At 44.6% G+C, this 25,232-nt stretch overlaps 1 protein-coding gene across 1 annotated transcript in view; it reads left to right on the forward strand.

Annotated features, from left to right (window-relative positions):
* Positions 1 to 25,232, forward strand: part of DST (dystonin) — a 925,809-nt gene that overhangs the window by 267,408 nt on the left and 633,169 nt on the right. The window contains 1 exon segment of the mRNA XM_029595689.1: positions 6,309 to 6,386. Within this exon segment, the coding sequence (XP_029451549.1) occupies positions 6,309 to 6,386 (78 nt within the window).

The raw sequence follows: 25,232 nt of genomic DNA on the forward strand, positions 1-25,232 counted from the left end.
CAGAATCTTACACCATCTAAAACCATTACCTACCTTCCAAGACTTTCGCACAGTCCTACAAACTTTAATATTTTCGAACCTGGACAATGCAACTCACTTCTGTTGGGCCTTCCCGCAAGCATTATTAAATCATTACAACTTCTCCAAAATGCTTCAGCAAGACTCCTTACAGGAACTAGAAAATTTGATCATATTATCCCTTCTCTAATCAACTTTCACCAGCTTCCAATAAAGTTCAGAATCCATTACAAAGTATTATCCCTCATCTTTAATATTATAAACAACTATGATCCACCTCCTCCGGGAATAACAATAAAAAGCTACAACCCACAAAGAGATGTCAGATCTCAAAACAAAAATCTTCTTACAATTCCTTCAAATCTGAAGACTCATCTAACCCAAATAAGAGAATGAATGTTCACAATAGCAGGACCCAAACTGTGGAATGAACTACCCGGATCAATAAGACTGTTAACGGAGAAAAATAAATTAAAAAAGGATCTTAAAACATGGCTCTTCAGAAAAGCCTATGAACTTATGTAAAGAAATATCAAATATACCATTTAATGAACATTATTATTCTAGAAATATTACTTCTTCTCACACAGCAAATAATAATTGACCAAAATCTATTCAAAACTGAAACAGTAAATATCAATATTAGATTAACTTTGAATGTTTTGATTCTTCAATAATATTTAAATAGATACAAATTAATTTAAATAAGAACCTGTTAGTACAATTATTATACAATGTAATTGAATGCAATTCATGTGAACCGTTGTGATCTTCTGTTGGAACCACGATATACAAAAAACATAAATAAAATAAATAAATAAATATTCATGTCCATGAGAAAAGTAAACCTTACTCAAAACGCCATGATTCTTGCGCAAATATCAAACCAGAAGTCCTAAGAGGACCTGACGTAAGCTATATATAAAGGGAAGGAAAGTCCGGCATAATTTGATCAGTTAATTACCGTAGTTAATACATTTTCAAATTAATGTGTTCCATTCAACTTCCAAATTCAATCCATGGGGGAAAACAGAGTTCACATGGAAAATCCAAAATTGTTCACGTAAATTCAGCCTAGTAACTCTGCTTTTACCCCTGGATAAAAGATCAGTTTGTTCGAGGATGCCCCATCTGTAAAGGGGTGATTATTCTCCAAACAATGAGTCACCATCAAGGCTTGCATCTTGCCTGTTTTGCTGCAACTTTTATATTCTTAATTCTGTTTTCTAAACTTTTCTGTGTGCGTCCAATATAAATGAACCTGCATGGACATTGTATAAAATAAATGACAAAATTGGACAAGCAGTTTGTAGAACTCGTGAACTTAATACATTTTCCAGAGCCCAGATGGATCCAGTGATCCCCTGTGATGCTCAAAGTGCAAAAATCACACTGACTATGGCCTTGAGAAAGAGGCAAGGTAGGAGCAGTACGCGGAGGTAGCTCTGACTGCACCACAAAGTGTCTGATGCTCCTGCCTCTTTTATAGGCAATCAAAGGGGAATTTAAAAAAAATGTAATGCTAATTAGGGATGTGAATCGTTTTTCTGCCGGATGAAAATATGAACGATATATTCTCATCCGTCAGGAATCAGGGGGGTCCCCGAAAGCGATAGGAAAACACCACAAAATTTTTGTGGGGTTCTCTTATCATTTTGGGGGGGGGGGGGACCTGTTTATGGCGATCGAGGACTATAAATGATACCTCTGCAATAGTGATGGATTTAGGATTTTTTCCACCCCTAGGCACTACTAGTGCTGTTGTACCCCCACCTCTACTATAAAGTTGAACAATAGGGAGCAGGAGGTCTTAGGCACATCCCCACAGTTTCTTGCGGCAGCTCAGCAGTAGATTCTATGGCAAAAAATTAGAAACTTCTGAAGCCCATTGACAAACATTTCCATTTTTTATTTACATTATGAAAATAAAGTAGTTTTCTATCCTCATTTGTTTCTGAATAATATATTTTCTTTTTAGTGAGTGAAGAAAAGGGATCTCAAATATCTCAATACAAGGAGGGAGAGTTCAGGGATGGGATGAGGAGAAGGAGAGGGTAAGAGAACCAGCAGTGGGGCGAGGGGAAGGAAGGAGGATTGGGGATGGGGAGAATGGGGAGATAGGGATGATGGAGAAACAAGGGGACAAGGAATCTGGGATGAGGGAGGGAGAGGGAGAGGGAGGGCATTCTGGGATTGTCAAAGGAGAGGCAGGAGTAGGAGGAGTTGGGGGGGGGGGGGGGGGTGGAATGGGTTCCAGGATTTGGGGAATAAAATCTAAGATCGAGAGAGAGGATCTGAATAGCAGTGGGGATGGGGGAGGGGAGAAGGAGGAGCAGGTCTCTTGCTGTGCACTGCTCCTGCTCCTCTTTACATCTTCTCTCTAACCTTCTTCCCAGAGCGGCACACACTCCACCACCCGGCACCAAGTCCTTTTCTGTCACTCACACAAACACTGCCCCCTTCCCTCATGCCCCTCTCTCTCTTTCACATACGTATGACCCCTGACCTATTCTTTCTCATTCCCCCAACCTCTGCTCTCACACCACAATAATCTCCGCTTAGCCCCTCCTAATCTTTATTCTGCCTGCAAGCGGCTCGTTCCTTCCCCTGAATGAGAAGAGAAGAGCTGGATTAGGAAGCAGAAAAGCTCTTCTTTGCTTTGCTATGTCTGCTCCAGACTCACCCCCTTTGCCTTCTGTTTCTTGCACACTTCTTGGGCAGGGAGGGGCTGGATCATGAAGCGGGGGGGGGGGGGGGGCACTGTCCTTTGCTGAGTGAGATTCAGGCAGCAAATCTTCAGTCAGCCTGCTGCACCCAGGTTATTGCTGCCCTTGGCCCAGGTCTAGAACGGCTGTTGTCTGCAATAAATAGTATAAAAATAAATCTAGAAAAAACATGATATGTTTTAACATTAATTAAACATTTTGGGGTCAATTTTAAAAGGAGCACGCAACTGTCCATGTGCTTGCGGTTCCCAGCACGCGCTAATATGCCCGCCGGCACACACATGTTATAAAATCCCATGGCTGCACGCGGATGTGCGAGTGGCGCATGCGGGGGAGGGAGGGCGAATTTTCGATTAATACGCACGGCGACACAATCGGGCCTCCCCCAGTTCACTCCCAGTCTGCTCCAATTAAGGAGCGGACTGGGAGGGAATTTCCTTACCCCCCTACCTAACTGTCCTCCCTCTTCTCTTCTCCTCTCCAACTCCTAACCCCTTCCTATCTACTTCTTTTTTTGTTTCATTACTTACTGCTCCTCTGGAGCAGAAGTAATCTGCGCGCGCTGGCCGGCTGCCAGCACGTCCTTCCCCAGGACAGTGTAGAATGGCGCTGTCCCGGCCCGCCCCCGCCCCTCCCAGACCCCGCCCCCTGGCCCGCCCCTTTGGAGAGGCCTGGCACTGGTGCGCGTACTGGGGTTTACGCACATGACTGGGTGTGTTTTAAAATGAGCGCAAGGCCTGGCCACACGCATGAACCCCACTTTTTACAGGTGCGGGCCTTTGAAAATTGACGCAATTATTTTGTACCAAAAAAATCTTATTTCCCATGAAAACACATTTTTATTTTTTTTATAAACTTAGGGAAACCTCCTTTATCTCTGGAATAAACATTTTTTTTCAGTGGCCCAGATAGAATGTATTAAGTAATAAGATACAAACATGAACATGAACTTTTTCACTGAACGTGATCAGAATGCAACCTTGTTTGTATTGGTTATGTGCTGTCTGCACACAAATCCTTTGCAGTCCTCACAACATTTTCATCATTTGCAATCTGCTGCTCTGGTACAGACAACACAGCGTGCCCTTTTTCCCTCATGGGGGCTGAAGTAATAAGCCATACTGAGCCTACCACAGGTTTTACTTGTGTTTTAGTATGGTTTTTCAGCACCGACCTTGTCGAGGGTAGGTAATAAAGACTTTAGCTTTGAAAAACCCAGACTAAAAAAACCCACATCAAGCTTAGTGTGTCTGATGCAAATTGCAGGGTAATAGCCTTATTAGTTATTACTTTGCAATACTTGGAGGCACACTAGTGGGAAAGCTGCCTAGCTCATCTCCTTTTACTGCTGGAAACATGCCGGTGAGCGCATGCTATAAAATTGGCGTGACCATGTGTGCACGGCGGGTACATGTGCACATGGAGTGTGACTTGGTGGCATTGCATACTTAAAAGTATAACATTTTGAAACAAAACAATTTATTCCCTGTGGAATCTGAATGTTTGAATGGCCGCCATAACCTGGGTTATACCACATTAGTTAACTTTCACCAGGTTTTTGTGCCTTAACAAGAAAGTCTACTGTTTTGCATCTGGCATACCTCCCTTCCTAGTGCACACACCTAAAATCTCATTCATTCCTTGTTATAACAATGGCCATGTATTCTTGTGAATCAGATGAGCAATTTTGTGACATGCTTCCTGCAGAACTTTGAAAATTGGGCAAAAATGTTCTAGTCTTCTAATTCTATGGGATTTTCCCATATAACTTTTTAATAATGTTGGTATGATAGAGATTATTAGTCTTTACATTCTCATATGACAGCAATGGAATATCTATGAACCCCACAAATTCTAAGCTAGGTAGCCCTCTTTTCATTGCAGAAAACACTTGCAAAAAGGGCAGATGTGACCCCTCTACAAACAATAAGAATCACAGAATGCAGATGATTTATTTCACTTTGGCAAATGCACTTATCAAGCATTTCGGTTCTCACTTGTTGGATGGATGGAATTCTAAACACGTTATTTATTTATTTATTTATCTTACAGATAGGTAGCCCGCTAATCCAGAGATCTTAGCGGGTATCTGATCTTATGGCGCCATGAAAGGAATGTACACAACTTGCCAACTGCTAGTTCCTGTTTGAACTGAGGGAAACCTTCCTCTTTGCCAGTGTTTGCTGAAGCCTTTTCATATCATATATTGGGCTTCAGCAGACTCATGCTTTCTTGAGCTCCACTTTAGCTGGAGATATCTCATGGTACCTTAGGATGCTGTCCTTTGTCTTAGGCTGGTTCAGCCAAGGCCAGCGGAAGCATTAATAGGCAGGATAGGTGGTGGCCTAGGGTGCTGGAAGTGGGCAGGGTGGCAGAGTAGTCGGTAAGGGTTGAGTTGCTGTCTGGCTCTAGCTTTTCAGGACAGATTGATCCAGTCCTGGTTTTACCCCCCATTGCATGCCAGGGATTTGCAGTTCTGACATACCTATGCATGTCTTAAGTAAAGCAAAGCTACAAGTCCCTGCATGCAGTGGGATAAAACCAGGACTGGATCAACTTGTCTTGAAAATCTGGAGCCAGTTGGCAACCCTAGGTAAGGGAAGTAATTTTGAAAGGACGGACGAGATGAGAAGCTGAGGCTTTTTCTGTTTTTGGGTATATATTTCTTTGAGGAGCTGGGGTTGTTTGTTATGTGGAGAGAGAGAGAGAGAGAGAGAGAGATCGAGAGATCACGTGACGACATCACTGCCTAGAGCGGCTGGACACCCTTCCACCAGCACTGGGTTCGGCAGCACTCCTTCTCTCTTCTGGCACCATTTCATACCCCTCAGGCAAAACAAATGAATTAGACAGATAAATGCAACAAAGGAAAATGGCTTTGTGGTTGAGCTGCTCGTGTAACTCGAGTGTTGCTTCAGCAAATAAATAAATTTAAAAAAACAGCTTGAAGAACAGCATTTGAATATTGAAAGAATTGCATTTTTCTTTGTTGATCACTTCTTTGAGTTGTGAAACGATAAAGCTGTTATTGCTACATGCACATTCTGCCTCCTGTTGGCTTTACACTAATTGCCTGGAAGTTCCTGTTTCATGTTGTCATGCGTTTGGTAGTTCATAAATTTGATAATTCACCTGACACACTATTTTACTTGCATGTTTGAAATGTGCTTTACTTAACCCTTCCAAGCAACTCGTTTTTTTTTAAAACAAATTTGTTGTGCACCAGTTTGCGTAATCCGGATGGTTTTGGGGTGAATTTGGCATAACTGTATGGTTTTTGCACTGGCGTGTAAGATTATCTCTTCATTTCTTATTCAGACCATAAAGGATTTAGAATTGTTCCGGGCATCTTCAGTGGGAGTAGGACATAAAGTGAACAGCTGACTGAAACACACTGTAAAGTGTGGGCTTACTGTCTGCAGCATGCATCATGGGGAGTAACATCAGACTGATGATGACATTAAACCTGGAGACAAGCGCACTCAGTCTTGCTAGTGGTAGCTGATTTTATTCTGCCAAACAAAAATAATCATTTTAACCACCTGCTTTTTGCATTTTTTTTAGCCCCGAGAGAAAGGTCGGATGCGTTTTCACAGACTGCAGAATGTACAAATTGCACTGGATTATTTGAAAAAACACCAGGTACGGTATTATTTTGAAAATAGCAAGTTTTCCTATGCGATGAAGAGATGCATGATTCTCAGTGCATCGATGAGGCAGTGGTGTAGCTAATATTTTTACTCACTGCTTGTTTAGGAGGGAATTCTACTCTGGCTATGTTTGTACAGAAGTATTGAGCAGCATTATGTTGGTTTTACAAGCATTTTCTTTCCAAAAATGTTCCAAATAAAAAAATATCCCCACTAAGTCACTTCTTTATTTTTACATTTTATCTGTTTTGAAAATACAACTTAAGAATTATCTTGATTGAAATGAAATGTCAACAAATACAGATAACGAAGTAAACAACTATGAGCAATACAATACATGCTACTCAATAATAGTCTACAAACTAGGAGGCGATCCATGAATTACATATTAGGAATAATCGAAATATGAGGAAATAAAGAGAACACAGAAGAGAGCAGTCTATCATAATCCTTGTGAATCATTCATCGAGTTATTTATAAAAGAAGAGATTAGAGGGGCCCCTCCTGGACTCACTTTAAATGACGGAAAAGTCATGAATTTAGGAGAATAAAAAAAATACCTGGTCCGAAGGTGGCGAACGTCACACGTCAACTAGATAGGATTTTAGACAGTTCTGGGGAGGGGCCAGCTGTCACGGTATATGTGGGCACCAACGACATAGGAAAATGTGGGAAGGCAGTTCTGGAAGCCAAATTTAGGCTTTTAGATAGAAAAGTGAAATCCAGAAGCTCCAGGGTAGCATTCTCTGAAATGCTCCCTGTTCCACGTGCAGGTCCCCAGAGCAGGCAGAGCTCCGAAGTCTCAATGCATGGATGAGGCAGTGGTGCAGGGATGAGGGATTCAGTTTTGTAAGGAACTGGGCAACCTTTTTATGGAAGGGGGAGTCTTTTCCGAAAGAATGGGCTTCACCTTAACCAGGGTGGAACCAGGTTGCTGGCACTAACCTTTAAAAAGGAGATAGAGCAGCTTTTAAATTAGAACAAGGGAGAAAGCTGATAATTGCTTAGCACTACATGGTTTGGAGGGAGGTAAATTTGAAGAATACTAATGAAACGGGAGAGTTAGGGCATCCCAACTGAGAGTTTCCAATAAAACTAAAAGTAGCCATCTACCTTATAAATGGGCTCTGACAGACGGCCCGCAAATGCGCAGTAGAGATCTTCCGTCTGCCGGTTGTGGATGAGCTGAAAGGGGAGGGGATTGGAGAGGGAGAGAGAGAGGGAGGGAGGGGGGGGGAAGGTGAGAGGGAGGGAGAATAGAGGGGGAGAGGGAGGGAGAATAGAGGGGGGAGGGGGGAAGGTGAGAGGGAGGGAGAATAGAGGGGGAGGGGGAGGGGGGAAGTGAGAGGGAGGGGGAAGGTGAGAGGGAGGGAGAATAGAGGGAGAGGGAGGGAGAATAGATGGCAAAGTGTTCAATAGGATAAAGATCCTGTAGGAGACTAAATGCACAGTAGAATCTTTATGGGTAGAAATCCCATGTGTGTTGAGGAAAGGTATAGCGATAGGAATATACTACTGTCCACCTGTACAAAATAAGACGGACAATGAAATGCTAAGAGAAATAAGGGAAACTAACCAATTTGGCAGCACACTAATAATGGGAGATTTCAATTAGCCCAATATTGACTGGGTAAATGTAACATAAGGGCATCCTAGAGAGGTAAAGTACCTGGAGTTCAGGAACTGACAAGTGAGGGAGCCATTTCGGATCTAATTCTTAGTGAAATGCAGGCTTTGGTGAGAGGGATAATGGTGCTGGGGCCACTTGGCAATAAACTAGCACTAAACTTTCAAATGAGAGACTTTGATAAAATTAGGAAAATAGACAAAACTGAAAGCTGCAGATACAAAGGTTGAGATTGTTCAACAGGTGTGGACATTGTTTAAAAATACCATCTTAAAAGTGAGTCCAGATGTATTCCATGCATTAAGAAAGGTGGAAGGAAGACCAAACGACTGCTGGCATGGTTAAAAGTTGAGGTGAAAGAGGCTATTTTAGCCAAAAGAACTTCCTTCAAAAATTGGAAGAGGGATCCATCTGAAGAAAATGGGTAAAAGCATAAGCATTGGTAAATGAAATGTAAAACATTGATAAGATAGGCTAAAAGAGAATTTGAAAAGAAGTTGGTCATATAGGAAAAATCTCATAATAAAACCTTTTTAAAATATATCCAAACCAGGAAGCCTGTGAAGGAATCGGTTGGACCATTAGATGATAGAAGGGTTAAAGGGGCACTTAGGGAAGTTAAGGCCATTGCGGAAAGATCAAATTAATTCTTTTCTTCAGTGTCTACTAATGAAGATGTTGGCGAGATACCCATTCCAGAGACGGTTTCCAAATGTGATGATTTAAATGAACTGAAACAGATCACGGTGAACCTGGAAGATGTAGTAATCAAAACGGACAAACTTGTCCGGACCAGGTGGGATACATCCCAGGGTTCTGAAAGAACTAAAAAATGAAATTTTAGATCTACTATTAGTAATTTGTAATCTATCATTAAAATTGACCATTGTACCTGAAGACTGGAGGGTGGTCAGTGTAATCCCAATATTTAAAATGGACTCCAGGAGTGATCCAGGAAACTAGACTGTTAAGCTTGACTTTAATGCCAGGAAAAACTGTGAAAACTGTTTTAAAGAACAAAATCACAGAACATATAGAAAAAAATGAATTAATGGGATACAGTCAGCATGTATTTAGCCAAGAGAAATCTTGCCTCACAAATCTGCTACATTTTTTGAAGGGGTTAATAAACATGTGGATAAAGGTGAGCCGGTAGATGTAGTGGTTTTGGATTTTCAGAAGGCATTTGACAAAGTCCCCCAAGAGAGGCTTCTAAGAAAACTCATAGGTCATGGGATAGGAGGAGATGTCCTTTTGTGGATTACAAACTGGTTAAAAGACAGGAAACAGAGTAGGATTAAATGGTCTGTTTTCTCAGTCGAGAGAGGTAAACAGTCGGAGTGCCTCAGGGATCTGTACTTGGACCAGTGCTTTTGAATACATTTATAAATGATCTGGAAAGGGGAATGATGAGTGAGGAGATCAAGCAGATTGTGATAAATTAAAGGAAGACTCTGTGAGACTGGAAGATTGGGCATCCAAATGGCAGATGAAATTTAATGTGGACAAGTGCAAGGTGATGCATATAGGGAAAAATAACCCATGCTGTAGTTACATGATATTAAATTCCATATTAGGAGCTACCACCCAGGAAAAAGATCTAGGTGTTATAGTAGCTAATACATTGAAATCGTCAGCTCAGTGTGCTGCAGCAGTCAAAAAAGCAAATAGAATGTTAGGAATTATTAGGAAGGGAATGATGAATAAAATGGAGAATGTTGTAATGCTCGGTATTGCTCTGTGGTGAGACCGTACCTTGAGTGCTGTGTGTAATTCTGGTCACCACATCTCAAAAAAGATATAGTTGCACTGGAGAAGGTACAGAGAAGGGCGACCAAAATGATAAAGGGGATAGAATGTCTCCCGTTTGAGGAAAGGCTAAAGAGGTTAGGGATGTTAAGCTTGAAGACAAGACTGCTGAGAGGGGAATATGAGAGAGGTCTATAAAATTATGAGAGGACTAGAATGGGGTAAATGTGAAATGGTTATTTACTCTTTCAGATAATACAAGGACTAGGAGGCACCCCCATGAAGTTAGCAAGTAGCACATTTAAAACAAATCGGAGGATATTCTTTTTCACTCAACGCAAAATTAAGCTCTGGAATTAATTGCTGGAGGATGTGGTTAAAGAAGTTAGCATGACTGGGTTTAAAAATAATTTTGGACAAGTTCCTAGAGGAGAAGTCCACAAACTGCTATTAATCAAGTTGACTTAGGGAATAGCCACTGCTTATTACTGACATTTGTAATAGTAATATTTGGGTCTTTTTAGTGGATGAGGGCTGTGATCGGGTCTATAACTCGGCCAGAGGAGTGGCTTCGGTGGTAGTGGTCAGGCGTCAACTATGGTTGTGAAATTGGTCAACTGGTGTAGCCTCCAAAGCTAATCTTACAAAAATGCCTTTTAAAGGCTTGCTTTTGTTTGGGAGTGAATTGGAGAAACTGGCCAGTAAGTGGGGCAAATTGTCAGTTCCTCAGTTACTGGAGGATAAGAAGCAATTGCAGCGCTCTTTTGGTATGAAGGGTAATCTATGGGGTTCCAAGTGATTTTGTCCCTACAAGGGTGACATTTCAGAGGACTTGGCCTTTCGGTATGTCTCAGTTCTTTCTTTCTAGACAGCCCAAGAGAGGAGTGGGCTCGGATGGTGGATCTTCCTGAGCTTCCCGATGAAGGTTTGCCAACCTACATTCGGGAACAAGAAATAGAGGGATGCCTCTGTCTCTTTTATCAGAGGTGGGTCGAGTTCACATTGGATCAGTGGGTAGTGGAGGTGGTGTGAGAAGGATATGTGCTGGAATTTCATAGTGTTCCTCAGGACGTGTTTATGTTGTCTCCTTGTCACTCCCGCAGAAGAAACAGGCAGTGCAGTCTATGCTTCTAAGGCTTCTCAGGCTGAGGGCTGTGGTTCCTGTGCCCACATCTCAAGAAAGTATGGGGCGATATTCCATTTTTTTTGTTGTGCCCAAGAAGGAGGGTTTCTTTCGTCCCATCCTGGATCTCAAAAGTGTAAACCGTCATTTGAGAGTGGAGGGGAGTGGAGTAGATGTAACTCCATTTACAGTAGAAAATGTATGGGAAGAGCTGGAGAAACTGAAAGTGGACAAAGCCATGGGGCCTGATGAAATTCATCCCAGGATACTGAGGGAGCTCAGAGATGTGCTGGTGGGTCCGCTGTGCGACTTATTCAATAGATCCCTAGAAACGGGAGTGGTGCTGAGTGATTGGAGAAGAGCGTTGGTGGTTCCGCTTCACAAGAGTGGGAACAGAGAAGAGGCTGGTAACTACAGACCAGTTAGCCTCACTTCGGTGGTGGGAAAAGTAATGGAGTCAATGTTGAAAGAGAGAATAGTGAACTCTCTACAGTTGGGAGAATTGATGGACCAGAGGCAGCATGGATTCACCAGGGGAAGATCCTGTCAGACAAATCTGATCGACTTTTTTGACTGGGTAACCAAGAAATTGGATCAAGGAAGAGCACTTGATGTCATCTACTTGGATTTCAGCAAAGCTTTTGATACGGTCCCGCACAGGAGACTGGTGAATAAAATGAGAAGCTTAGGAATGAGTGCCGAGGTGGTGGCCTGGATTGCAAACTGGTTGACGGACAGAAGACAATGTATGATGGTAAATGGAACTCTCTCTGAAGAGAGAGCGGTTTTAAGCGGTGTACCACAAGGATCCGTGTTGGGACCGGCCCTGTTCAATATCTTTGTGAGCGATATTACGGACGGGATAGAAGGTAAGGTTTGTTTTTTTGCGGATGACACTAAGATCTGCAACAGAGTGGACACGCCAGAAGGAGTGGAGAGAATGAGACGGGATTTAAGGAAGCTGGAAGAGTGGTCGAAGATATGGCAGCTGAGATTCAATGCCAAGAAGTGCAGAGTCATGCATATGGGGAGTGGAAATCCGAATGAACTGTATTCGATGGGGGGAGAAAGGCTGATGTGCACGGAGCAGGAGAGAGACCTTGGGGTGATAGTGTCTAATGATCTGAAGTCGGCGAAACAATGTGACAAGGCGATAGCTAAAGCCAGAAGAATGCTGGGCTGCATAGAGAGAGGGATATCGAGTAAGAAAAGGGAAGTGATTATCCCCTTGTACAGGTCCTTGGTGAGGTCTCACCTGGAGTACTGGGTTCAGTTCTGGAGACCATATCTCCGAAGAGACAGAGACAAGATGGAGGCAGTCCAGAGAAGGGCGACCAAAAGGGTGAATGGTCTTCATCGAATGACTTATGAGGAGAGATCGAAGAATCTAAATATGTACACCCTGGAGGAAAGGAGGAGCAGAGGTGACATGATACAGACTTTCAGATACTTGAAAGGTTTTAATGATCCAAAGACAGCGACAAACCTTTTCTGTCGGAAAAAAATCAGCAGAACCAGGGGTCACGATTTGAAGCTCCAGGGAGGAAGACTCAGAACCAATGTAAGGAAGTATTTCTTCATGGAAAGGGTGGTGGATGCCTGGAATGCCCTTCCGGAAGAAGTGGTGAAGACCAGATCTGTGAAGGACTTTAAAGGGGCGTGGGATAAACACTGTGGATCCATAAAGTCTAGAGGACGTGAATGAAGAGTGGGTGGCTCACGGGAATGACGGCTACTGCCTAGAGATAATACCCTTATTCAATAAACATACACACGGTTAATGCGACTCCAACATTGCTCTAAGCTTCAACGGCTAGAGGAAACGTGGAAAAAGATTTGCATTCACAAAAAAAGCAGGGAGTAGCTTGCTTGTTACGGCGGTTACTACCCCAAACCAAATAAGCCTGGTTATTCACTTTCAGTGTATATCCAGCATAGCTCTCTGCTTCAGTGGCATGGGAGAAAGATTGATATATCACGCATATCCGGCATAGCTCTCTGCTTCAACAGCAGGGGAGAAAGTCTCATAGTTAACTTTCAATGCATATTCAGCATAACTCTCTGCTTCAACGGCAGGGGAGAAAGTCAGATACTTCACTTTCAATGCATATCCAGCATAGCTCTCTGCTTCAACGGCATGGGAGAAAGACTGCTACATCACGCATATCCAACATAGGTCTCTGCTTCAACGGCAGGGGAGAAAGTCTCATAGTTAAATTTCAATGCATATTCAGCATAACTCTCTGCTTCAGTGGCAGGGGGAATGAAGAAAAGTAGATCTATATACAGAAAAAAACCAACAAGGTCTGAATTATTTAGTCTTGGTAAACAAATAAACATGGGTATAGCTTGCTTATTGCGGCGGTTACTACCCCTAACTAATTAAGCTAGATATTTCACTTAGAGTCAGTTCCAACACTGCTCTCTACATTAATGGTGGGGGTAGAAAGGAAATAGAATAAAAAGGTTACTGAGAGCCAAGAGTAACAGATAAGGTCCATCAGGTCTAGAGGACGTGTATAAAGAGGAGGCAGCAAAACACTGCACCGAGCGGCAGTAGCCACAGAGGCATTCACGGAGCGGGATGCCAGTGGTTGGTGTTCCACCTTCACGGAGCGGAAGGATGGAGGGCTGCCATCTCCAAATTAAAAAAACAGAAAACCCAGGGGTGGGTAAGAGTATGTAAAATTAACGGAGAGTTCAAAGGCTATATATATTACCAATTATTAGGCTTATTCAATATTTGTTGATAGTTAATGTGGCTTTCAATGCACACTTCACTTTCAATGCATATACAGCATAACTCTCTGCTTCAACAGCAGGGGAGAAGAAAAACATACTTCACACATATCCAGCATAGCTCTCTGCTTCAAGGGCAGGGGAGAAGTAAAACTAATACTTCACGCATATCCAACATAGCTCTCTGCTTCAACGGCAAGGGAGAAGTAAAACTAATAGTTCACGCTTATCCAGCATAGCTCTCTGCTTCAACGGCAAGGGAGAAGAAAAACTGATACTTCACGCATATCCAGCATAGCTGTTTGCTTCAACGGCAGGGGAGAAGAAAAACTAATACTTCACGCATATCCAGCATAGCTCTCTGCTTCAACGGCAGGGAGAAGAAAAACAACCAATAAGGGCTGAATAACATAGTCTGGGTAAACAAATAAGTATGGGTGTAGCTTGCTTATTGCGGCGGTTACTACCCCTAACTAATCAAGTTTGATATTTAACTTGGATGCAGCTCCATCACTGCTCTCTACATTAATGGTGGGGTGAAAGGGAAATAGAACCAAAGGTTACTAAGAGCCAAGAGAAACAGATAAGTATGAGAAAAAAGAAGTGTGAAGCTTGCTGGGCAGACTGGATGGGCCGATTGGTCTTCTTCTGCCATCATTTCTATGTTTCTATGTTTCTATGATTCATTTTCACATGGAAACCTCATGCTCTGTGATAATGGCAGTGCAGTAAGGGGAATTTCTGACCGCCCTGGATCTGTCCGAGGTCTACCTTCATATTCCCATCCATTTGGAACACCAATGTTTTCTGCTTTTGCAGTGTTGGGGCATAATTATCAGTTTTAGGCGCTGCCTTTTGGTCTAGCCACCGCCCCCAGAATGTTTTCCAAGTTTATGGTGATAGTAGCAGCGGCATTGAGAAGAGAAGGGATCCTGGTGCACCCATACTTGGATGATTGGCTGGTTCAAGCCTAGTCTCAGGAAGAGAGCCATCTGGTGACATACAAGGTGATCTCCTTGTTGCAGGAGCTCAGTTGGGAGGTGAACCTGGCCAACAGCAATGTTCAGTCATCTCAGTTGTTGGAGTATCTGGGTGTTTGGTTTGTCACGGGGCACAGCAAAGTTTTCCTGCTGGAAGTTTGGATTCAGAAATTGAAGGCTCAGGTGCGTCATTTGATGAAATCTATACGAGACAGTGCGGTCTTATCTACAGGTGCTTGGTTTGATGGCGGCAACCCTGGAAGTGGTGCCTGGGCAAGGGCGTATATGCGCCCTCTTCAGCACTCACTGCTATCTCGTTGGAACCTGCCGTCTCAGGACTATTAGGTTTGGCTTCACTTGCTGATGGAAATCTCTCGTCTCCAGTGGTGGTTGCAGGAGGCGCATCTGAGAAAGGGAGTTTCCTTGTCCTCCCCGACTGTCATGATCCGCTATGCTGATGGGAGGAGCAATCAGATAGGAATGTCAATCTGATGTATTCCGTAGGCGGACTTTGCAATCTGTTGTTATAGACTGCCGGAGATAGTAGTAAGTAGATCCTTGGGCCGGTGGCAGATGACCACGCCCCTGGGGAAAGATCCCAAGAGGGTCCACCTGCTAGGCTTAGAGTATGGAGACAGACACACACTAGTTTTTTTATTAAATAGGTCTTGAAACCACCAGAGGTGGCAGTAGTGAGCTGAAGTGCCCGGTAGGGCTGAAGTCCCTCAGATACTGTAACAGCGATCCCTGGAAGGCTGAGCTGTTGAGAAACTGTAGACAATGAGTAGGCAGGGTATGCAGAGTTCATGAACAGAACTAAATGACAACACTCACATATTGGTCTCAGGGAGCTCAGGAGTTGGAAAGGATAGGCCCTTGAGGAGCGAGTACCTGGTTCCAGGGAAAGCTCTGAGAGAGCGATGGTAACTCACAATGATGTAGATAATGATGACTTCCAGGCAGAAGAGAATCAGCAGATAGTCAGGAACGAGGGGCCTCGAGGAGCGAGTACTGGTTCCTGTCTGTAACCTGAAAGGCAAAGAGAGAGAGCGAGGCTCCCGAGGAGCGGGTACCTCTGGTAAGTCCGAGGAGGCAGAGTAGCTTAGACAGGAACGGATTCGAGTCCTTGCTAACTCAACTAGTAGCGATAACAGAGACCTTTAAATATCAGAAGTGGATGACGTCATCTCAGGGGGACGCCCCTGAGGTTCGCGCCCTTGCTGGTACTTCACTTGGAGCGTGCGCGCACTAGGCTTCAGGGAACATGGCGGATCTGCAGCGTCGAGCCGGCCCGGGGACGCCAGAGGGAGACGGCAGGGAGACGCCGCAGCAGCCAGCTGTCCTTCAGACCTGGAGGGAGTCACCACAGAGGTAAAGAGGGCAGAGTGAAGACGTCGGGCAGCGACGGTTGCAACACCGACCTGGTTGGTACTCATGACAGATGCGAATCTCCATGGTTGGGGAGCTCACTGTGAGGAACTGATGGCTCAAGGGCGTTGGAATGCTGAAGAGTCTCTCTGGAACATCAATCGTCTGGAAGCCCTGGGAGACTGGTTGGCATGTTTGCAGTTCAGTCACAGGCTGCAGAGTCAAGTGGTCTGCATGATGTCCGACAACATGACGACTATGGCTTACATGAAGGGCCAGGGAGGAACCAAGAGCCAGCAAGTGTCCCAGGAAATAGACCTGGGCAGAAGGACATCTACAGATGATCTTGGCCTCTCACATTGCAGGAAAAGACAACGTAAGAGCAGACTTTCTCAACAGGGAGAATCTGGACCCAGGAGAATGGGTATTGCCAGCCATGGCGTTTCAGCTGATAGTGGATCGCTGGGGCCTTCTGTTCCTAGACTTGCTGGCGACTTCTTGCGATGCGAAGGTTCCTAGATTCTTCAGTCGCAGGAGAGATCCGTGGTCCCTGGGCATAGATGATCTCGTACAGGTCTGGCCAGAATCCAGGTTGCTTTATACCTTTCATCCATGGTGTTTATTGGGCAGGATAATTCACAGGATCGAAGGCCACAGGGGGCTGGTACTTCTGGTGTCACAGACTAGCCCAGGCGCCCGTGGTATGCAGATCTGCAAAGACTCCTGGTGGAGACTCCCCTTTGTCTTCCACTGCACACAGATCTGTTGCAGCAGGGATCGGTTCTTCATGAGGATCTGACTCGGTTCTGTCTTTCGGTTTGGCTTTCGAGAGGGCTTGCCTGTTGAAGTGTGGATATTCTTCTGCGGTGATTGCCACCTTACTCTACGCTCGAAAGTTCTCCAGTTTCTTAGCCTTTGTGCAGGCTTGGAGAGTATTTGAGGCCTGGTGAATGGACAGTGGTATTCTTCCTCGTTCAATTAAGATCCTGCTCATTCTGAACTTTTTGCAGGATGGGTTGAATAAAGGATTGGCCCTTAATTCCTTGAAGGTACAGATTGCAGCTCTTGCCTGTTTCAGAGGCCTGGTGAATGGTGATTCCTTATTGTTTCACCCTGATGTGGCCTGTTTTTTGAAGGGAGTGAAGCATCTTCAGTCTCCCTTGAGGTTACCGGTTCCATTGTGGAGTCTTAATTTGGTACTGGATTTCTTTGTGGGTCTTACGTTTCAATCGCTGTATAGCCTTTCCTTGTGGTTATTGTTCCTGATGGCTTTATGTTCTTTGCGTCAGATTTCTGAGTTGCAGGCCTTGTCTTGCCGGGAGCTGTTCCTTTGGGTGACTCAAGGGGCATTGCAGCTGCATACTGTTCCATCCTTCTTGCCTAAAGTGGTCTCGGAATTTCATTTGAATCAGTCCATTTCCTTGCAGTCCCTGGATAAGGTCATGGGTACAGAGGAGTCCCTTGGATGTCAAGAGGCTTGTTGTGAGGTATCTGGAGGCTTCTGAACTCTTCTGGAATATGGATCATCTGTTTGTCCTCCATGGTGGAAAGAAGCAGGGCAAACCAGCTTCGTGGGCAATGATAGCTCGCTGGATTAAGAAGGTGGTTACGGCTGTATATGTGGATGCTGGAAAACCATTGCCTACTCAGTTTAGGGTTCATTCCTCTAGGGCTCAGGCAGTGTCATAGGTGGCGGTTAGATTGTGGTCTCCTGTTGATATCTGCTGAGCTGTGACATGGTCCTCCTTACATACTTTTTCCAGGTTGTATCATCTGGATGTGCAGGCCCAGGAGGATGCAGCCTTTGCACTTAAGGTGTTGACTGGACTGTGGGCAGCCTCCCACCCTGATCAGGAGTAGCTTTGGTACATCCCACTGATCCTGAGTCCATCTGTCTAAACGCTAGGAAATGGAGAAATTACTTACCTGATAATTTTGTTTTCCTTAGTGTAGATATATGGACTAAGCTTCCTGTCCTCAGCTGACGAATGATTGTGTTAATAGTCCTCTTGTGGGGTTATGGGTCCCCAGGGATTTGAAAGTATTCATCCTAGATTGGGGTACCTAAGTTCTTGAGTTCACTGTTTCTTGTTGGTTGAGTACAGTTATGGCTGTCTGTTTTTAATCAAGGTTTTTGCTCGTCTGTCCACAGTTGCTTTTGAAGAGAATACTGGCAGGCTGGGGTCACTGCAGGAGTATATATGCTGTGTCATCAGCTTGCTCCATCTCCATATGCTGGTAGGGGAGCATAACCCACTGGTCCTGAGTCCATCTGTCTACACTAAGAAAAATGAAATTATCAGGTAATTTCTCCATTTTGTAAAGACAAAGGAAGAGAAGAGGATAACTTTGGAAAAATTCAAAAACTGCAAAGTCTGATTTTTAAGCCCATTTTTAAGACGCTCCAATGTATTGCTTAAAACTACATTGTAACTAGTAAGTAATTTGTATCTTAAATTTTTCCAATTTTGGTTTCAATAGAGATTATTCTTTCATCTAAACCAGTCAATTCAGATTCCATTTTTTAAATTTTAATAGGAATTTCTCAAAATTGTGCTGATAGTGCTTCTATTTGGCCTGCTAAAGATCTCTTCATTCAAAATGGTGATAGATAGATATTCAAGTATCACAGTTTGAGCTTTAACCTCTCCCGAATCCTAGCTCCTCGAGACACTCAGAGGTCCTCCTTCCATGTCTGTTCTGAATTTGATAGATTCCCCAGATACATCCTGGTGCTGCACACTCTGTAGGTCATTGTAGTTCCAGCAGGTTCCTTTCCTGCTGACTCTTAGCATCTGAGATCAGCTGACGGCGCCTCATTTATTTCTCCACCACATTCAAAGGCTGGGTAATGGGGGCTGATCACTGCTCTGAGCTAAGAGAAGTCTCTAAGTCTGGAGGCTCCACTATACTTCCTCTACTATCCAATGGCAAAAGCTCCAAGGCTGCCAATCGGGAGATCTTCAGCTGCCGTAGCTTGAGGGCTGGGGGTTGGCACAGCTGTCAGAACTGCAGGGTAGGTATTATACATAGAAACATAGAAATGACGGCAGAAGACCAAATGGCCCATCCAGTCTGCCCAGTAAGCTTTGCACTTCTTATTTATTTATTTATTTTTTTTCTCATACTTCTGTTAGTCTTGGCTCTTAGTAACCTTTTGGTTCTATTTCCCTTCCACCCCCACCATTAATGTAGAGAGCAGTGTTGGAACTGCATCTAAGTGAATATCTAGCTTAATTAGTTAGGGGTAGTAACTGCTGCAATAAGCAGGCTACACCCATGCTTATTTGTTTACCCAGACTATGTAATTCAGTCCTTGTTGGCTGATGTCTGTATATAGATCCACTTTTCTTCATCCCCCCCTGCCGTTGAAGCAGAGAGGTATGCTGGATATGCATGAAGTATCGGCCTTTCTCCCTGCCGTTGAAGCAGAGAGCTATGCTGGATATGCATGAAGTATCGGTCTTTCTCCCCTGCCGTTGAAGCAGAGAGCTATGCTGGATATGAGTGAAGTATCGGCCTTTGTCCCCTGTCGTTGAAGCAGAGAGCTATGCTGGATATGCGTGAAGTATCAGACTTTCTCCCCTGCCGTAGAAGCAGAGAGCTGTGCTGGATATGCATGAAGTATCAGTCTTTCTCCCCTGCCGTTGAAGCAGAGAGCTATGCTGGATATGTATTGAAAGTGAAGTATCAGGCTTATTTGGTTTGGGGTAGTAACTGCTGTAACAAGCAAGCTACTCCCTGCTTTTTTGTGAATGCAAATCCTTTTTTCCACATTTCTTCTTGCCATTGAAGCTTAGAGCATTGTTGGAGGCGCATTAACCGTGTGTATGTTTATTGAATAAGGGTATTATCTCCAGGCAGTAGCCGTCATTCCCACGAGCCACCCACTCTTCATTCACGTCCTCTAGACTATTGAACTTCCTCTTACATTTCACCTTCGGTGCTGCTCTGATGTCAGCTCACAAAGCAGCTTACATGTTCTCTTCCCCAACTGGGCCATTTCTGTATAATTTCCCAGTTAGGTTTTGGATTTGGTATGCCTGTTCCATCCCTGTTTGCCTCTTTGAGTGGCTTCCTTCCTTCATCCCTTACTTCTCCCCATGAAGCTTGGGTTTGGAGTCTCACGTGCCAGCCTTGCACAGTTAGTGGCTTTGGCTAGCCCCAGATATGGGGAATGGAATTGAGCTCTCCGTTCATTGGATTGACCTAATGTTTCATTTCCTTTCACCCCTTCCTTGCCCGACAGCAAGGCCCCTAGTTCTGTGCAGTCTCTGATTCCGTTATAAAGTATATGGGATTCTGTGGTTAAAAACAGCCATTCATATGCATAAAACCTTTCTTATTCACTTTAAATGGCTTTGAAAATCAGGCACTAAATGAATCAGAGGTAGTCAAGACAGTCTGTTCGTATCCGGTGTTTGTATTTACATTGTATGTTAAGTAATCCACTCCCATGACCGCTTTAAGAAAGGATAACATAAATGAGATACAGTATTACAGGACACTGTTATAGATAAACAATGGAATAGCTGTAATATGGTTTTCGTTATCAGCTTAGTAAAAGGAATATTTCCTTCCCATGTGTAACTATTTTACCCTATTCCAATGATAAAATGTGGGCAGATTTTACATTGCAAACATGCCACAGGGCTTTAACTTATAAACTGGCTTGGGGTTCAGTGCCCGTAAAAATACATGTGTGACACAGTTTCACAACTCCTTTTGTGCTAACTGGGAAGAGGCATTCCACGGCGGAGATGGGATTTACATGCACCCTCCCAAGAGCAGGTGTAACTCTGTGCTAGTTATTCCCTGTGCTTACTAAGCTAATTACCTATGAATTTTTAAAGCAAATTTCTGTGCAGAAGTACACTTTGAAAATCCGAGGTAAAGATTGTACATAAAAGTTACATGGCAGACTTTACTCAAATTATAGAATTACCCGCCCTATATTAATATTCATTAAACATAATTCCTGGTTCCCCTTTGTTTGCATTCTTGTAGGTATTTAAGTGCAAGCATCATATCCTCTAGTACTACTTTCATACAAAGCAAAAGAATGTTTATATCTCATTAAGTTGCTCAAGACTCATTTCTTTTGCCAGGCCTTTGACCTATGGACTGTTAATAATGGACCTGAATCTGTATTCCGATGCCTTTCAGTTTTGTTTCATTTGATGCCAGTGATATATTGTTTTATTACGTGGCATTATGTATGTTGTTTTGTTAGCCGCCTAGGGCTGTGAACAGGCAGCAGGCATATAAATCCCTGAATAAATAAATAAATGATAGATTTGCTTTCTTGATGTATATACAAAGCTGCTAAACTTCTGAATCTGCCCCTAGGGATGCTTAGCTTGTTTCTGTTAAAGAAACCTTAGAATTGTGACCATTTTCAGTCATTTTCTTACATTTTACTTAGCTAACGTGTAAAAATGGTGTAACATGTAAAAGTTGAAAAGGAGAGATTCTGCAAGAGTAAGCAGATTATGCGACCGTAAGTAAACGCTGCACTGTATTGCTGCAGAAAATGAGAGGCCTTCCCTAGAGTTTAATTAGAAAGAAGTTCCAGGTCTGAAATGCTTTATGATTGGGACTTACAATGGGAATGGCAGGAAGGGAATAATGAATCAAAAATAGGGAAAGCATGCAAATGAATGCCTTTGGGAATGCTTTCTGACAAAGATTTGTAGAAAGTGTGTGTGTGTGGGTGTGGAATGTGGCTATGGGGGAGGGGGAGTTGGATTGTGATGATAGTGTGTTTGGGGGGATGGAGGGGGGGATATTATGAGGGAGTATTGGGTGAGGTTGGATGGGATAGTTTGAGGGAAAGATGTCTCTGTGTGTGGATAGGTGGGTGTGGGTAGTAGAGGTCTGTGTTTAGGGATGAGGGTTTGTGTATGTGGTGGGTATAGGGCTGCAAGTAGTTTTGGTGTGTGTGGGGGCTTCTGAGGGAATGGATGTGTTTTTTGGTAGATGGCAGGATTGTGTGGTGTGAGGAATTTGTGTAGGGATTGTGTGTTATGGCAATTGTGGTGTGTGTTTTTTGGAGTATGGCTGTGTGTAGACAGCCGATGTAGTTGGGAGAGTGTGTGTATGTGTGGGTGAGTGTGGGGGGTTGTATTTGTGTGTTGTGAGTGGTGGCTGTATATGTGTGTGTTTGTGTGTGGGGGTTTGTATGTAACTTGGATGTGTGTGGAGGGGTTGTATGTGTGCAGCTGTATGGGGATACAGGTGGATATTTATATGTGAAGGTGGTTATAAATGGGTGTGTGTAGGTGTTAGAGTGTGTGTTGGATGGATTAGAGTATTTGGTTAGGTTTGTATGTGGAGTGGGTTTCTGAAGGGAGTAATGTGTAGTAGGGTTGTAAATGTAAGGGAAGGGGAAGGTGTGAGATGAATGGCTATGGTTGCGAGGGTGAGACGGAGTGGTGGGGCAAATACGTATGGGGTGTTTGTGTGTGTACAAGGTGTGTGGGGGTGAATTCAGAAGCTGTGTTATTTACTTTTCCTGTCTTTGTGGAAGGGGTATAGGTGTGGATGGATGTGAGCAGGTCTGTGAGGGGGCTGTAGCAATGTATGGGATGTGTGTGGATGTATGTGTACGGGGGATGTGGGACTGCTGTGAGTGTGTGTGCTTGGTGGGTTTGGGTGTCTGCGATTGGGGAATGTGGGATGAGGGCATGTGTTGGAGTATGCATGGGAGTGTGTAGTTTGGAGTGCCATCCTTTTGTTGTGTCCCGCGGCCGTGGCAGACCACGACCGTGGTCCCCTACTTCGTCCGCGGTGGCGACTCGCCGCGGCAGCCTCGGGAAACCCCTGACCGGGTGCTTGGTGCCCCGGCGCGGGTCCCCGGCCTGACCGTCGGGGGAAGAGCCGTCCCTGCTCTGCCCCCACGCCGTTCCTGCAGCTGTTTCTCCGCGGAGGAAATCAAAGATGGCCGCTGCCATCTTTAGGCGCGAGGCCGCGCCCCCTTCACAAATTTAAAGGGACCTGATCCCTTTAACAAGCTTCACCTGTCCTGGATCAGCCTGAGCAGAGGAAGTATAAAAGGGAGCTTCCTCTGCTCATTCTCTGACTTGGCAACGTCCTCCAGCGCTGTCTAGTCTTCTTGCTTCGGTGAGTTCTTGAGCTTCGGATCCCTGTTCCTGTTTTGTCTTGGTCTTCTCGGTTCCTGACTTCAGATTGGCTTACGGTGATTCTCTGGTGTGCGACTCGGATTGGCAAGCGATGATTCTCTGGTGTGACCTCGGACTGGAAAGTGGTGATCCTTCGGTGTGTGACCTCAGACTGGTAAGCGATGATTCTCTGGCACCTGATCTTGGACCCCTCCTGGACTCCATCTTCAAGGGCCCACCTAAGTCCCAGCGGTCCGGGTCCCTATGGGCTCCTCCTGGGGGGACCGCGGGCTTCTAGGGCGAAGCTCCAGTCAGCACTTGCACCGATACCGCTACTCCTCGGGGTCCACCTAAGTCCCAGCGGTCTGGGTCCCTACGGGCTCCTCCTTGGGGGACCACAGACTTCCAGGGGTGAAGACACAGCTCCTCTTCTAGCCTCTTCATCTGCCTGCAGTCGTCTCCGTCTCCAGAGCCGAGGGTCAACTGCGCTCCTCTTCTATTCTGACTCACCACCCGACGAGAGAACCTACGGATCCTCCGCAAGGTATACCATCCTCTCATCGGCCCAAGGGTCCACAAGCCTGAGAATAACACCTTTGACAGTTGATTCAGTTATTTTCCATATTTCTGTCTTTCTCTGCCTGTGCTGCTCTGTCCAGTGCTGGAAGGGTGAGGGTGGGCATTTAGAATGGAGCGCTGGTCAGCATTCTAACAGTTTACTATAGAAAGCAATGTAAATGTTTTTTTGGAGGATCAGTTTTCTGAAAACACTGATCTGTTGTTTCTGGTCTATTAACTCCAGTGAGATATTCACAGGAATAGATTGAAATGCATTGCAGTAAACCTGCTGACTAATTGGAATAACAGTATTTGGTGGAGTTATATTACAGCGCTTCCAGTTACAGAAAGAAACTTTGATTCTTAAGTAAGTGAATATGGATCTATATTTAGAGGACTCTCATCTTTAGTTCATTGTAACCCAGCTTGCCTGGAGGATGGCACTTTGTTGATGCCAGAAACATCTATTTTGTGCTGTCAGCAGCAGAGCCCTCAGTAAGATCAGCATATCCCCCATTTCGAGCAATGGAATGAGACATACTGACACCAGTGCTGTGCTGCAGCACAAAGTGGATCTAAGCAAGTGCCATCTCAAAAGCAAACTATCTCACACTCTACTTAGTCGTAAACGTTACAGTCCAACCCAAAAGTGGAAGAGTGGGAGATAATTATTTAGATGTCACCTTGAATTTTGGGTATGAGAGTCACTTCTAGTATAATCCTAGCTTTCCAGACCCCTAAAGCCTCATATCTCAGTGTTCAGAAATTTCAGGAGTTACTTGGATGGGAGGAATGATCAACTGAAGCTTTTAGGTTCCGGGTTTGATTTTTAATTGTACAAATCTATAGTGTTGCATTATGGAAGTTAGTTAGCATGATGGGGACTGTCCTTGTGCTGACTGGTGAGATGTGGTGTTTGAGGGTGTCAGGGATTCTTGGGTTTGGGGAACCCACCCGGAGAGCGGCATGGGACTGCAAGACAGAGCTCGGGACGAGACAAGGGCCGAACCTCCGCCTAGCCAGCCCCCTCCCCCCCATAGGTTGATCCCTTGGTTTCAGGGACCAGTAGGCCTCTGTGGCAGCAGTACATTATGGTGAGTCCATACAGACTGGAACCAGACTAGGCAAGGCAAGGCCAAACAGGCACAACTGAACAGACAAGGCTGGGCAGGTGAGGTTGAAGGCAGGACTGAAAGCAAGGCTGAAGACAAGGCTTGGACAAGGCAGGCAAGGCTTGGCAGCTGGACAAGGCATGGCTAGGCTGGATACTGGACAGGACCTGGAACTAGACAAGACACTGACTGAGGCAAGTCAAGGGAAGGACAGGAATTTGGGACAGGCAGAACTGGACAGGATACAGGAACAGTCAGGACTGGCAGGGCATGACAAAACTAACCAAGGACAAGACCAAACAAGGCAGACCAGAGCAGGAGGTTAGACAAGGCAGGCAGGGATAACACTGAACAGAGAGCATAGAAGCCCAAAGTCTACAAGGCAGGAAGCCTGTAGGTCACTAGGTAATAGGAAAGCCTGGAGAGGCCACAAGGCAGAGTACTAGACATAGCATGCCTTA

This window comes from Rhinatrema bivittatum, chromosome 3 (genome assembly GCF_901001135.1).
Source record: "Rhinatrema bivittatum chromosome 3, aRhiBiv1.1, whole genome shotgun sequence".
Taxonomy (NCBI): Eukaryota; Metazoa; Chordata; class Amphibia; order Gymnophiona; family Rhinatrematidae; genus Rhinatrema; species Rhinatrema bivittatum.